General features: G+C 44.1%; 1 protein-coding gene across 1 annotated transcript in view; it reads left to right on the forward strand.

Annotated features, from left to right (window-relative positions):
* The first annotated feature begins 14894 nt into the window (after positions 1-14894).
* The window catches only part of CHSY1 (chondroitin sulfate synthase 1), a 71790-nt gene continuing 69875 nt past the window's right edge, over positions 14895-16809 (forward strand). The window contains exon 1 of the mRNA XM_073618357.1: positions 14895-15581. Coding sequence (XP_073474458.1) covers positions 15232-15581 — 350 coding nt within the window. The 5' untranslated portion in view covers positions 14895-15231. The remainder of the gene's footprint in view (positions 15582-16809) is intronic.

Raw genomic sequence — 16809 nt, forward strand, 5'->3', positions numbered from 1 at the left:
TGTTACATATTTTGGCAAAAAAAAATCCTAATAAGCGTATATTGATTGGTTTGCTAAAAGTTATAGCTTCTACAAACTATGGGAGATTTTTATTTATTTTTATTAGTAATGGCGACGATCAGTGACTTTTATAGTGGGATTTGCGAAATTACAGTGGACAAATCGGACACTAACTGACGCTTTGTGGGAACCAGTGACACACTAATACAGTGGTTGGTGCTAAAAATATGCACTGTCACTGTACTAATGACACTGCCTGGGAAGGGGTTATCGGGGGTGATCAAAGGGTTAAATGTGTGCCTAGTTGTTGTTGTTTTCTTACTGTGGGGGAGGTGCTTGTACTAGGGGAAGGCATGGATCCATGTCCCCGCTTTGCAGGAACACAGGATCCCTACCTTTGTGTACTGACAGACCGCCGGTCTCCCTCTGTACTGAAGGCATCGGGGGTGTCGAGTCTGCGGTACCCGCAGATGAGCATCTCGCTGTGTGTAATGGGAGCGGGCCAGTGACGGCACGCATGCGCGTGCCCCAGACCCGAAGAGTCGGATCACGTGCTAGATACATGATCTGGCGCAACCATGCCACTTTGCCGCCGTATGTCTGAATTATACGGTAGGCAAGTGGTTAATAAAGAAGATAAGAGCTTCTGTATTGTGGAGTCTTTTAAGGTCTTCATGGCCTAATTAAACACAGTTTATAGTTAATTTCACATAATTACAGGGCATATAATTAGTCTCATCAATTTGAAGTGTCACCAGTCACTACACCGGTTTTTCTACCTGGAAGTCTAGAAATCCTGCCACGAAGTCCTGCCAAAGATGATTTGATTGTCTTTCCTGCAACAAAGAAAAAAGAAAATTGCTTGATTCACAGTCAGTGTTAATTGGGAAATGCCCCCTGCAACGCTTTTGTGTTCTGCCAGCGGGGATGGTGCACAGGGAGCCTTCGCTGTCGGCATGCCAAAAAATCCGATAGGTTGGTTGTAGAAAAAAAAATAAAAAATAGATCTCGGGCTTCCCAGTAAAAAAAAAAAGGGTCAGTGTTTACATCTGCCGGCACCGGAAACGTCATTTCCAGCCTCCGAGGGTCATAGAGATGGCCAGGGACCATTTGGTCCGCAGCCAGCTCTATGGTAAACTGCCGCCGCTGGTAGATTCATTCCCTGGCTCGCCGATTGCACAGGCGAGTTGGGAGAAGCACCCGGTGAGCAGCGGAAGGGGGGATCATCCCCTCCCGCCGCCTGTAAAAGCAATCAAGGGAATGGCCTTCTGGGAAAAAAAAAAAAATACAGTATCTGAATGATGCCTGCAGCTGCACCCATCATTCAGATCTCTCCACTCAAAGTCCAGGACGTCACATGACGTCCATTTAAGGAGGAGTGGTTAAGATTCGATTTTGGAGTGAATTGAATTTCCTGGAGAAAAAAAAACACAGAATCTCTGGGGGAATCTAGGATAGAAAAGGACCTGGGGGTCCTAGTAGATGATAGGCTCAGCAATGGCATGCAATGCCAAGCTGCTGCAAGCAACGCAAACAGAATATTGGCATTAAAAAAGGGGATCAACTCCAGAGATAAAACGATAATTCTCCCGCTCTACAAGACTCTGGTCCGGCCGCACCTGGAGTATGCTGTCCAGTTCTGGGCACCAGTCCTCAGGAAGGATGTACTGGAAATGGAGCGAGTACAAAGAAGGGCAATAAAGCTAATAAAGGGTCTGGAGGATATTAGTTATGAGGAAAGGTTGCAAACACTAAAATTATTCTCTCTGGAGAAGAGACGCTTGAGAGGGGATGTGATTTCAATATACAAATACTGTACTGGTGACCCCACAATAGGGATAAAACTTTTTCACGGAAGAGAGTTTAACAAGACTCGCAGCCACTCATTAAAATTAGAAGAAAAGAGGTTTAACCTTAAACTACGTAGAGGGTTCTTTACTGTAAGAGCGGCAAGGATGTGGAATTCCCTTCCACAGGCGGTGGTCTCAGCGGGGAGCATCGATAGTTTCAAGAAACTATTAGATAAGCACCTGAATGACCACAACATACAGGGATATACAATACTGACATATAATCACACACATAGGTTGGACTTGTCTATTTTCAACCTCGCCTACTATGTATCTATATAACATTCTGTTTCTTCAAATTTTCTCCTCTGTGTTCAAAAACAAATATTGATTTGACCCCATTAATAGAAAATCAAATGAACGTTCTTAAAATGAAGATTGTTGAATGTCTAGTGTATAGCCAGCTATAGAGTAAGGTATTAATATTTTTCCCTTTGGTCCCTGGCTTGGAAATCCCCCTAATTGTTGAAGCGCACGTCAATGAAAACTTAGCAGAATGTTAATCCTGACAATATGGCTACACATGGGTCAAACCTGTTACTCCTGTGAATGCTGTTTAGCAGCCCTAAATGACAAGTCTTGCTGAGCAATGTAATGAGTGATCCCTTAAATGGAACAGGACATTTTCTAAGGAAAATCAAAGGATTATCAATGCTTGAAGCAAATAGTTTTAAATGAGGTCACTCTCTGGCTTTTCTGGCTGTTATTAGTAAGTAAGGATTACGATAGATCTAATTACTTCCCTGGTGCCCAGCCTGTGGCCCGGGAGCTGCATTTGGCCTTTGGCATTTTTTGTGCAGCCCTCAGGGCCCCTGTGTCACCCTATTGCCCTATTAGAACAGTGATTTCTAGCTGTATCGTGTAATATGTCTCCAGAAATTCCTGTAGCATGTATAAAGTCTGAAATCCTTCTGTATCATGTCCGCAGTCTCTGACTAACTTTTGTATCCTGTCTGCAGTCTCTGACCGTCTCTTGTATCCTGTCTCTTGTATCCTGTCTCTGACCGTCTCTTGTATCCTGTCTCTGACCGTCTCTTGTATCCTGTCTCTGACCGTCTCTTGTATCCTGTCTCTGACCGTCCCTTGTAACCTGCCTGTCTGCAGTCTCTGACCATCCCTTGTATACTGTCTGCAATCTCTGACCAACTCTTGTATCCTGTCTCTGACCGTCTCTTGTATCCTGTCTCTGACCGTCTCTTGTATCCTGTCTCTGACCGTCTCTTGTATCCTGTCTCTGACCGTCTCTTGTATCCTGTCTCTGACCGTCTCTTGTATCCTGTCTGCAGTCTCTGGCCATCTCTTATATCCTGTGTCTGACCATCTCTTGTATCCTGTGTCTGACCGTCTCTTGTATCCTGTGTCTGACCGTCTCTTGTATCCTGTCTCTGACCGTCTCTTGTATCCTGTCTCTGACCGTCTCTTTTATCTATTATCATGGTCTCCCCTGACCAGAGGACCTTCTTCCACATGTTTGCTGTGTCCTCCACATGGCTTCTCACAAACTACAAACAGGACTTCTTATGACTTTCTTTCAACAATGTCTTTCTTCTTGTCACTCTCCCATAAAGGTCAGATTTGTGGAGAACATGACTAATAGTTGTCCTGTGGACAGATTCTCTCACCTGAGCTGTGGATCTCTGCAGCTCCTCCAGAGTTACCATGGACCTCTTGGCTCTTCTCTGATGAATGCTCTCCTTGCCCGGCCGGTCAGTTTAGGTGGACGGCCATGTCTTGGTAGGTTTGCAGTTGTGACATACTCTTTCCATTTTCGGATGATGGATTGAACAGAGCTCCGTGAGATGTTCAAAGCTTGGGATATTTTTATATAACCTAACCCTGCTTTAGACTTGGTTTACACTACCGCAATTCCAGCGCCAGTTCCCGCATCGCATAGGACTAGCAGACGGTTCACACTGCCCTATGCAAACCACTGCGGGTGTCAATATTAAGTTAATGACACCCCCAGATCGGTTTGCATATCGCAGTACAAACTGTCAAATGGTGCAGGAATCGGACCGCATGGGTGTGAACACCCATGTGATCCGATTCCAGTGCAGACCAAAAAAAAGGGTCCTGCACCATTTAGTACGATGCAAACTCATACATGCAATATTTATGGCTGCATTTGCATCGCACAGACGTCGCATGTAATCTGCACAGCAGTGCGGTGCGAATCACATGCGATGTCTAACAAAGCACCAGTGTGAACCCAACCTTAAGCCTCGTACACACGGTACGAAAATCAGAAGGGGATTGTCGTTTGACAGGCTGTTGTCTGAAATTCTTACCGTTAGTGCGCTCCTTTAGACAATTGTTTTCCAATTTTCGGACAACAAATGTTGGATGACAGGCTATAAAATTTTTGTCTGATGTCAACTCAACGTCTGATTTTCGGATGGTCGGTACAGAAATCCGTCACATAAGTCGAAAGTACAAACACGCATGCTCGGAATCAAACCGACCCCGAACACACCTCCAGGATGACCTTTGCCCTGCTATAGAAGCTGAGAGTAAAGGTGATGGACTGGCCAAGCATGTCTCCAGACCTAAACCCTATTGATCATCTGTGGGACATCCTCAAATGGAAGATGGAGGAGCGCAAGGTCTCTAACATCCACCAGCAACGTGATGTTGTCATGGAGGAGGGGAAGAGGACTCCAGTGGCAACCTGTGAAGCTCTGGTGACCTCCATACCCAAGAGGGTTAAGGCAGTGCTGGAAAATAATGGTGGCCACACAAAAATATTGACACTTTGGGCCCAATTTGGACATTTTCACTTAGGGGTGTACTCACTGTTGTTTGCCAGCGGTTTAGACATTAATGGCTGTGTGTTGAGTTATTTTGAGGGGACAGCAAATTTACACTGTTATACAAGCTGTACACTCACTACTTTACATTGTAGCAAAGTGTCATTTCTTCAGTGTTGTCACATGAAAAGATAGAAGAAAATATTTACAAAAATGTGAGGGGTGTACTCACTTTTGTGAGATACTATATATCCAATGATGTGCTTCCATTTTCATGTTTTTTGGTTTGTTTTTTTTTGTTTTTTGTTTTTTCAACACGTTTTTATGAATTTTTATTGTTATGCAGAATTTATCCCGTGCCTTCAGTTTGTACAGCAATTTACAAAATAAAGGGATATGGCTCAATTACAACACAATTAAAGACAAGAGGTTTAGGTGGAGGTGGTTCCGAGTGAAGGACCCCCTGTAGTCAGTGGGCAGAGGGGCAGATGCACGGCACAGGACCCACACAATGGGGGCTGCTACAGTGATTGTCAGCCTCCCCAGGGGCTCCTAAGGTATGAGATATGGACATGTGCAGGACGAAAAAAATTGTTTTGTTTATCTAGTTATTTAGTTTTGTTTAGATTTTGGTTGATTAGTTCAATTCGTATTCGGGATTCGTATTTGGAATTTTTCACATTTTCTTCTAATTTACCATTTTTTTTTTTTTTTTCGATTCGAAACGTTCGAATCAATCGAACCGAAAACATTAGTTTTTTTTTTTTTTCAATTTCGAATGTGGGAAAGTGAGCAAACAAATGAAAAATCTTCATCAAATGAATACAATGACTCTTTAAATCACCTTTGGCTTAACTAAAACAGCATTATTTCCAAATGGTACTCTAATAACACGCACAGTCTTTGATTTCAGCAAGATGTGTAGTTAGAATTCGACTGGAGTTGTAAAATTCGATTTGAATTTCAGTCCGAATTTTGTTTCGTTATTTGGAGCATTCGGTAAAATTTGTTTATGTTGTAATTCGGGTATTCAGATATATCAGAATCTCTGAATATTAATTCGGAACGAAACGAACCGCATATTTCTGATGAGATATACATACTTACACCGTGCCAAGCTGGACAAATATAACTATACAATACACGTCATACCTGGAGGTCAGATTTAGGCTTCATGCACTAAGGCTGCAGTCACACATCAGCGTCTTTGAGCGTTTTTCTGGGGGTTTTTTTGTGTGCGATTTTGCACGTTTTTAAACAGCGTTTTAGAGCTTTGGCATTTTTTTTATTAGCCAGTAGTGAAAACTATCATCTGTTGCATCATTTGTTAAAAGGTTTTTCAGCTTTTTCCATCATCTTTTATTTATTTATTTTTATTATTTATTATAATTTTTATTACGGGTAAGGAGTTTGAGTTAAGGTTAGGTTAGGATTAGGGGCTGGGGTTAGGATTAGTGGTTAATATTTATTGTCTTATTATTATGTATTTTGTTATTTTTATTTTTGTTAGGGTGTTAACAATACCACTACTGCTACTAATACTAATAATTGAATAAATACACAAATAAAAATAATCATACATACCATATTTCCCCGAAAATAAGCCCGGGTCCTATATTAATTTTGGCAACAAAAGACAGAGTAGGGCTTATTTTCAGGGTAGGTCTTATCATGTATTGTGCTGTCTTCTCTCCCCCTCTCCCTCCCTGCCTGTCAGGAATCCCCAGTGTGAACAAAATGAAAATGCTTGTAAAATCCTAGAATCCACTCTATTACAGTAGTATATAATGTACAATGTGTGTGTTTCTGTAATATAATTGTGCCAAATACCTTCGTTACAGCGCCGCTGGGCGCTTCCGTTATCCGCTGGGGCTCTCTTCGCCACTCCGAGCACTGCAGGGGGTGGGGGGCAAGATCCGCCGCTGACAGCTGGGAGAAGAGGAGGCAATGTACTGAAGGTATTTTTCTCATTTATATTATAGAAAAACTCACATTGTACATTATATACTACTGTAATAGAGTGGATTATAGGATTTTGCAAGCATTTTAACCACTTGTCGCCCACCGTTAAATGAAGGAGGGACTGTGCGGCTCTTGTTCTGGAAGGACGTCACATGACGGCGCCCCAGAACGACCTCTGCCGTGTTGCCCGAACACGCCGTGACCCTGATCTCTGTAAAGAGCCGTGGCTCTTTAACCACGTGATCGGCTGTGTCCAGTCACAGCCAGACGCATGTAAATACGGAAGTGCTGTGAATCGGCTCTCCTCGCCTCACACTGACAGTGTGTGTGGCGAGGAGAGCTGGTCAGCGGCATCTCTTCGCATTGGAGACCTGGGCAGGTAATCAGGACACTGATCATCAGTGCCCTGATTACAATCAGGGCACTGACCAGCAGTGCCCATAAGTGATGCCAGTCAGTGCAGCCTTTCAGTGCCTGCTCATCAGTAATGCCCATCAGTACCACCCATCCGTGCCGCCTGTCAGTGCCCACCACTACCGCTTATCAGTGCCCATCTGTGCCACCTATCAGTGCCCACTAGTGCTACCTATTAGTGCCTCCTCATCAGTGCCACCTAATCAGAGCCCATAAGTGCCGCCTCATCAGCACATATCAGTGAAGGAGAAAAATTACTTATTTACAACATTAAGACTTAAGTATGCCCAGAGGCTTTAAATTAGGAGGCGCTTTGCATGAGTTTACATACATCTGATTTAGTTTAATTGTCACCGATGTCCCCTAATTAGCACAACCCCCCCGAACACCTGCTGGGATTTTCACAAAGTGGATTGACACCGTGCAGGGTATAGTATATACTAGCGTTGCACTGATACTGATACCGGTATCGATATCTTTGCCGATACTAAGCAAATGCTCCGATACTAAAACCGATACCTTCACACATATGTGAATGCGTTTTGAACCACATCCGATTCGCATGACATGTGAACTTGCAGCCTTTTCAATGGAGCTGTTTCACATATGTGCCGGCCGCAACGCGTTTTTAAAAGGAGTCTGGTAAGCGCGGTTCGCGATTTCCATTGTAATACACTTTGACAATTCGCAACTGAATCGCAGCTGAACCACTGAACAAAGTCACACCAGAGGGGGCTGAAATCGCGCTGTCAGAACCGGACCGCACATATGTCACTAAAAATAGGTATCGGTAATTTGGTATCAGCAAGTACTTGAGAAAAAGTATTGGTACTCATCCTCCGCAATAAAAAACTAATATCTGTGCATCCCTAGTATATACTGTACAAGGTATAATATGTATTAGGTATAGTATATATGGTATATAGTGTGTATATATATATAAGGTATAGTGTATATATGGTACGGAGTATGTATAAGGTATAGTATATACAGTATAAGATACAGTATATATGGTACAGTGTGCATATATAAGGTATAGTATATGGTACAGTATATATGGTATTGTGTTTATGTGTGTGTGTATATATATATATATATATATATATGTGTGTATGTACCTGATACTGTATATACTATACCTTATACATACTCCGTACCATATATACACTATACCTTTATATATAGACACACTATATACCATATATATTATACCTTATACTGTATACACTATACATTATACACTCCATAACTTATACACATACTATACCTTATACTGTATTTACTATACCTTATATATATATACACACACTATATACCATATATGCTATACCTTATACTGTATACACTATACCTTATGTACTCCATAACTTATATATTCACTATACCTTATACTGTATTTACTATACCTTATACACACTATATACCATATATACTATACCTTATACTCTATACAATATATCTTATACACTCTAAAACTTAAATATACACACACACTATATATATATATATATATATATACACACACACTATACCTTATATATATATACACTATACCATATATATTATACCTTATACTGTATACACTATACCTTATGTACTCTATAATGTGTATATATAGATTATACCTTATACTGTATTTACTATACCTTTTATCTATACACACTATCACATATATACTATACCTTATAGATGCACATATCTTATATAGTATATATGGTATAGTGTGTATATATAAGGTATAGTAAATACAGTATAAGGTATAATCTATATATACATTATAGAGTACATAAGGTATAGTGTATAGTATATATGGTATATAGTGTGTATATATAAGGTATAGTGTATATAAAAGTTAGGGAGTACATAAGGTATAGTGTGTATATATAAGTTATAAAGTACATAAGGTATACAGTATAAGGTATAATATATATATGGTATAGTGTGTATATATAAGGTATGGTATAGTGTGTGTGTATATATAAGTTTTATAGTGTATAAGGTATAGTATATATGTGTGTGTGTGTATGTGTATATGTGTATGTATATATGTATATATATATATATATATGGTATAGTATATACAGTATAGGGTATGGTGTGTGTGTGTATATATAACTTATAGAGTATATATAAGGTATAGAGTATACAGTATAATGTATAGATAAGGCATAGTATATTCTGTATAAGGTACAGTGTATATATAAAGTATGGTATATACAGTATAAGGTATAATATATATGGTGTGTGTGTGTGTGTGTGTGTGTGTGTATGTATGTATATACAGTATCTCACAAAAGTAAGTACACCACTCACGTTTTTGTAAATATTTTATTATATCTTTTCATGTGACAACACTGAAAAAATGACACTTTGCTACAATGTAAAGTAGTGAGTGTACAGCTTGTATAACAGTGTAAATTTGCTGTCCCCTCAAAATAACTCAACACACAGCCATTAATGTCTAAACTGCTGGCAACAAAAGTAAGTACACCCCTAAGTGAAAATGTCCAAAGTGTGGCCACCATTATTTTCCAGCACTGCCTTAACTCTCTTGGGCATGGAGTTCACCAGAGCTTCACAGGTTGTCACTGGAGTCCTCTTCCACTCCTCCATGACGACATCACAAAGCTGGTGGGTGTTAGAGACCTTGCGCTCCCCCACCTTCCGTTTGAGGATGTCCCACAGATGCTCAATAGGGTTTAGGTCTGGAGACATGCTTGGCCAGTCCATCACCTTTACCCTCAGCTTCTTTAGCAAGGCAGTGGTCATCTAAGAGGTCTATTTGGGGTCGTTATGTTGGAATACTGCCCTGCGGTCCAGTCTCTGAAGGGAGGGGATCATGCTCTGCTTCAGTATGTCACAGTACATGTTGGCATTCATGGTTCCCTCAATGATCTGTAGCTCCCCAGTGCCGGCAGCACTCATGCAGCCCCAGACCATGAAACTCCCACCACCATGCTTGACTGTAGACAAGACACACTTGTCTTTGTACTCCTCACCTGGTTGCCTCCACACACGCTTGTCACCATCTGAACCAAATAAGTTTATCTTGGTCTCATCAGACCACAGGACATGGTTCCAGTAATCCATGTCCTTAGTCTGCTTGTCTTCAGCAAAATGTTTGCAGGCTTTCTTGTCCATCATCTTTAGAAGAGGCTTCCTTCTGGGACAACGGCCATGCAGACCAATTTGATGCAGTGTGCGGCGTATGGTATGAGCACTGACAGGATGACCCCCCACCCCTTCAACCTCTGCAGCAATGCTGGCAGCACTCATATGTCTATTTCCCAAAGACAACCTTTGGATATGATGCTGAGCATGTGCTCTAAACTTCTTTGGTCAACCATGAGGAGGCCTATTCTGAGTGGAACCTGTCCTCTTATACCGCTGTATGGTCTTGGCCATCGTGCTGCAGCTCAGTTTCAGGGTCCTGGCAATCTTCTTATTGCCTAGGCCATCTTTATGTAGAGCAACAATTCTTTTTTTCAGATCTTCAGAGAGTTCTTTGCCGTGAGGTGCCACGTTGAACTTCCAGTGACCAGTATGAGAGAGTGAGAGCGATAACACCAAATTTAACACACCTGCTCCCCATTCATACCTGAGACCTTGTAACACTAACAAGTCACATGACACCGGGGGGGGGGGGGGGATAGCTAATTGGGACCCAAGTGGACATTTTCACTTAGGGGTGTACTCACTTTTGTTGCCAGCGGTTTAGACATTAATGGCTGTGTGTTGAGTTACTTTGAGGGGACAGCAAATTTACACTGTTATACAAGCTGTACACTCACTACTTTACATTGTAGCAAAGTGTCATTTCTTCAGCGTTGTCACATGAAAAGATAGAATAACATATTTACAAAAATGTGAGGGGTGTACTCACTTTTGCCAGATACTGTATATATGGTATGGTATAAGGTATAGTGTGTGTGTATATATAAGATATAATAAACGCAGCATAAAAGTGTATGAGTGTGTGTATGTGTGTGTATATATATATATATATATATATATATATATATATATATATATATATATATATATATATATATATATATATATATATATTATAGTAGATCTTGCACAGTGTCTGTTTCTTCCTAACTGTAGTCAGTTAGAAGTATATAATAAATGATGGGTTCCCCTCATTACACTTTCCCTTGATGAATAACCCCAATCACTAGTAACAATGTTAAACTTCATTCAATTACCTATAATAATGTTTTCACACAAAGGGTTCCTCATTATAATTAGATTATTGCATGTACATACCACACGCTCTACACCCTCCTGTATTGTCTAATCTGGAAGATAATAAAGATCTTGTTGAGGTTTTCAGATGAAAGAATTCCTTTTCATCTCCAACAAAGACTTTTTTTTTTTTTTTTTTGCAATGTCTTTGTTCCTGGGTTGTTATTACACCATACCTCCAGAAGGGGGACTCAGAGATCTTATAGTAGGGGTTTCCCTTTTCTGTCCCTGTTGAATCAGCTTATATCTATAACAAGCCTATTAAAATACTGATTTGCCTTAAGTTACCCTGGTTGATCAGAATGGGTATGTTTAAGATTTTTACATGCCGAAATGAAGAAATCTACAAAAGGTTTGTGCAAAAATCTTACACTTTTATAGAAAAAAAATAAATAATGTAATGTAGTGTAATATTAATAAAGTTTTCATGTATTGACTACAGTTTTTTTAAAGGCTCAAAATGGAGTTCAGGTACTTATTTAAAAATTAAATATATTTATATAAAAGTTGATATAATGATAGCACTTTTTCCTTGCAGCGTTGGGGTCTCCAGTTTGTATCCTGGCCAGGGCAAAATCTGCCTGGAGTTTGCATGTTCTCCCTGTGCCTGGGTGGGTTTCCTCCAGGTACTCCGGTTTCCTCCCACAAACCAAAGACATGCTGTTAGGTAATTGGTTCCTGTCTAAATTGGCCCTAGTATGTGTATGTATGAGTGTGAGTTGGGGACCTTAGATTGTAAGCTCCTTGGGGCAGAGACTGATAAATATTCCCATAGTGTGAAGAGGTATTAACATCATTTAATGGTTCCATGAAGACCTCACAAGCAAAGGATGGCAAATACCCAACATTTCACTTCACAGAAATAGTCAGAGATGTACTATACACCGATCAGCCATAACAATAACACGACCCACCCCAACCTTTTGAGGCATGGCCTCCACTAGACATGTGGAGGTATGTTGTGGGATCTGGCACCAGGCCATCAGTAGCAGATCCCTTAGGTCCTATAAGTTGTGATCAATGGGCCTCCATTGATAGGACTTGTTTTTCCAGCACACCAAACAGATTCCTTGATTGGATTGAGATCTGTAAAATATGGAGGCCAACACCTTGAACTTATTGTGTTCCTCAAATTCATCAAACCAGGCACCTCCATCCGTTGCTCCGTGGTCCAGTTCTGTTGCTTACATGCCCATTGTAGGCACTTTTGGCTGTGGACATGGGTCAGTGTGGACACCTTCACTGGTCTGCGACTATACAGCCCCATACACAACCAACTGCGATGCTCTGTGTGTTCTGACACCTTTCTATCAGAACCAGCATTCCCTTTTCCAGCAATTTGAGCTCCAGTAGCTCTTCCATTGGATCGGACTACACGGGCCAGCCTTCCCTCCCCACCTCCATCAATGATCCTTGCCAATGACCCTGTCATCGGCTGGCCAGTGTTCATTCCTTGGACCACTTTTGGTCAGTGCTGACCACTGCAGACCAGGAACAAACCCACAAGAGCTGCAGTTTTTGCAGTTGCTCTGACTCGGTCGGTCATCTAGACCGGTGGTATCCAAACTGTGTCCCTTTGCTAGCATCTGTCAGGCCCTTGGGCCACTATTTCTCCTACTGACACCAACCAAGAGGGTCCATTCCTTCCACTGACTCCAGCCATTACAATTTGGCCTTTGTCAAAGTCACTCAAATTCCCATTTTTTTCCTGCTTTTAACACATCAACTTCAGAGACAACATGTTAATTTGCTACCTAATGTATCCCACCTACTTTCAGATGCTGTTGCAAGGAGATAATCCATGTAAATCACTTTACCTCTCAGTGGTGAGCATATCATGGCTGATGGGTATACTATGTGCCTGCCTATGTTGGGAGAGGCGGATGACATATAAATTGTATATAGAAGTGGAATCTATCAGAGATGAGCTCCAGGTTTTAGTCTGGACAATTTTGCCTGTTCAGAGGTTCAGTAAACTAAATGTGTGTCCAGTCAAGCTGAAACTCCAGCTGCAGCGGTGTCTGCTATTAACTTCGGGGGAATCCCCACCATTCATTATTTTTTTTTTTTTTCATTTGTTTGTCTTCTGTGGAAGTTCCGCCAGCAAAAGATTGAGAGCGGGTTCTCTATTTTTCCGACGGAAAAAGTTCCTATCTGGAATTCCGATCGTCTGTAGCAATTACGACACGTAAAATTCCTGCGTATGCTCGGAAGCATTGAACTTCATTTTCTCGGCTCGTCGTAGTGTTGTACGTCACCGTGTTCTTGACAGTCGATAGTTCAGAGAACTTTTGTGTGACCGTGTGTATTCAAGCCAAGCTTGAACGGAATTCCGTTAGAAAAAACATTCAAGGTTTTTCTGACGGGAATTCCGATCGTGTGTACGTGACATTCGAGTCTGGTATATATTTTTAGGGAGAACCCACACAAATTTTTTTTTTCACAAGAGATGGTCAAAGACTGGGGACATGCTGTAGGAGTTGCTGGAGACTGGGGACATGCTGTAGGAGTTGCTGGAGGCTGGGGACATGCTGTAGGAGTTGCTGGAGGCTGGGGACATGCTGTAGGAGTTGCTGGAGGCTGGGGACATGCTGTAGGAGTTGCTGGAGGCTGGGGACATGCTGTAGAAGTTGTTGGGGACAGGGCATTCTGTAGAAGTTGTCGCAGCCTGGGGACGCGCCGTAGGAGTTGGAGACAAGGGACATTCAGTAGAAGTTGTCGGGGACTGGGGACATTCTGTAGGAGTTGTTGGAGACTGGGGGCAATCTGTAGGAATTGTTGGAGACTGGGGACACGCCGTAGGAGTTGTTGGAGACTGGGGACACATCGTAGGAGTTGTCGGAGATTGGGAACATGCTGTAAGAGTGGTTGGAGACTGCGGACATCCTGTAGAAGGTGTCGGAGACTGAAGACATGCTGTAGGAGTTGTCAGAGATGGGGCATTCTGTAGGAGTTGTCGGAAACTGGGGACACACCGTAGGAGTTGTTGGAGACCGGGGACATGCTGTAGGAATTGTTGGAGACAGGGCATTCTGTAGGAGTTGTCAGAGACTGGGGGAAATGCCGCAGAAGTTGTCGGAGGCTGGCGGAAACGCCGTAGAAGTTGTCGGAGACTGGGGAAACTCTGTAATATGTGTCGGAGACGGGGGATGTGCCGTAGGAGTTGTCGGAGACTGGGGACGCGCTGTATGAGTTGTCGGAGCCTGGGGACGCGCTGTAGGAGTTGTCGGAGCCTGGGGACATTCTGTAGGAGTTGTTGGAGCCTGGGGACTTTCTGTAGAAGTTGTCGGAGCCTGGGGCCTTGCTGTAGAAGTTGTCAGAGACTAGTTGTATCATATGTACAGGGTATTATGGGGTGTTGTGTGTATATATGGGATGTTTTATTGATTATATTTTTATTATGAGGGGATTATGTTCACGAAGGGACTGTGAGGTAATGACTGGTTGCTATGGACACCAGGTGGCCCACTTCTGTGTCGGTGTCGCCCCGGGTACCCGCAGCACGACACTCCCCCGCCGTCTCTCTGTACGGCACTGAGCTCTGTGGGGAGGCAGCGGGGAAAGTTTTGCTCCTCTCACAGGTCACGTGAGGCGGCGGGGGAGGCGTGGTCTGTGACTGTCAGCCAATGAGGGGCGGCGGACGGGTGCCGGGCGGGTTGGATCCCTGGCTGTGTCTGTGTGCGCCTCATATAGAGCCGCGGTGCGGGTGATGAGCGGAGCTGAGGCCGGGAGATGAGGGAGTGTGATCCGTGACATAGGCCGGAGAGAAGAAGGGACGGCGGCGGGTTGTGAGGCCGGACGGACGGAGAAGGAGAGCGGCAGCGGTGGGGGGTGTCCCCGCTCTATGACGGAGGGTGGCGCGGCTGGATGGGCCGGCGGCGGTGATCTCTTCTCGGTGTGATCTCCCGGTAGCGGTGGGGACTCCGGCGGTGTCCGCCGTGAACATAGGGGCCCCCTCCCCCCCTGCAGCTGCTGCCGGCGGCACTGCACTTCCCCCCCTCCCCGGTATGGCCGGTCGGAGCCGCCGCTCGTGGCTCAGCGTCCTCCTCGGACTGGTCCTCGGCTTCCTCCTCGCCTCCCGCCTCATCCTCCCCCGGGCCGCCGAGATCCACCGCTACGGCCGGAGAGGAGGAGGAGGAGGAGGGCTCCGGGGGGGAGGACAGGCCGGGGGAGGATGCGGGGTGCCGGCCGGGAGCCGGAGCGATCTTCTCCAACTACCGTACATCGGATCCCGGGCCCCGGAACCGGGAGACACCGGGGAGGAGGAGGAGGACATCCCCCGGGACCGGAGATTCCTCTATGTCGGGGTCATGACGGCCCAGAAGTACCTCCATACCCGGGCTGTGGCCGCCTACAGGTGAGACCTACCTATGTGTACCTACCTACACTCCCATCTATACCCCCCCTATACATAGAGGAGCCTACAGGTGAGACCTACCTATGTGTACCTACCTACACTCCCATCTATACCCCCCTATACATAGAGGAGCCTACAGGTGAGACCTACCTATGTGTACCTACCTACACTCCCATCTATACCCCCCCTATACATAGAGGAGCCTACAGGTGAGACCTACCTACTGTGTACCTACCTATACCCCCCTATACATAGAGGAGCCTACAGGTGAGACCTACCTACTGTGTACCTACCTATACCCCCCTATACATAGAGGAGCCTACAGGTGAGACCTACCTATGTGTACCTACCTATACCCCCCTACACCCCCATCTATACCCCCCCTATACATAGAGGAGCCTACAGGTGAGACCTACCTATGTGTACCTACCTATACCCCCCTACACCCCCATCTATACCCCCCTTATACATAGAGGAGCCTAGAGGTGAGACCTACCTATGTGTACCTACCTATACCCCCCTACACCCCCATCTATACCCCCCCTATACATAGAGGAGCCTACAGGTGAGACCTACCTACTGTGTACCTACCTATACCCCCCTACACCCCCATCTATACCCCCCCTATACATAGAGGAGCCTACAGGTGAGACCTACCTGCCTACTGTGTACCTACCTATACCCCCCTACACCCCCATCTATACCCCCCCTATACCCCCATCTATACATAGAAGTACCTCCATACCCGGGCTGTGGCCGCCTACAGGTGAGACCTACCTACTGTGTACCTACCTATACCCCCCTACACCCCCATCTATACCCCCCCTATATATAGAGGAGCCTACAGGTGAGACCTACCTACTGTGTACCTACCTATACCATCTTCTATACCCCTATACCTACCCCCATCTATACAAAAGAGCCTACAGGTGAGACCTACCTACGTGTACCTACCTACACCCCCATCTATACCCCCCTATACATAGAAGAGCCTACAGATGAGACCTTCCTACACCCCATCTATACCCCCCTCTATACATAGAAGGGCCTACAGGTGAAATCTACCTACTGTGTACCTACCTCTACCCCCCCATACCCCCCTCTACCTACCCCCATCTATACATAGAAGGGCCTACAGGTGAGACCTGCCTATGTGTACCAACCCCCCATCTATACATAGCCTACAGGTGAGACCTACCTACCCACCTATACCTCCCCTATACATAAA

Source organism: Aquarana catesbeiana, linkage group LG03 (assembly GCF_042186555.1).
Source record: "Aquarana catesbeiana isolate 2022-GZ linkage group LG03, ASM4218655v1, whole genome shotgun sequence".
NCBI classification, from domain to species: Eukaryota; Metazoa; Chordata; class Amphibia; order Anura; family Ranidae; genus Aquarana; species Aquarana catesbeiana.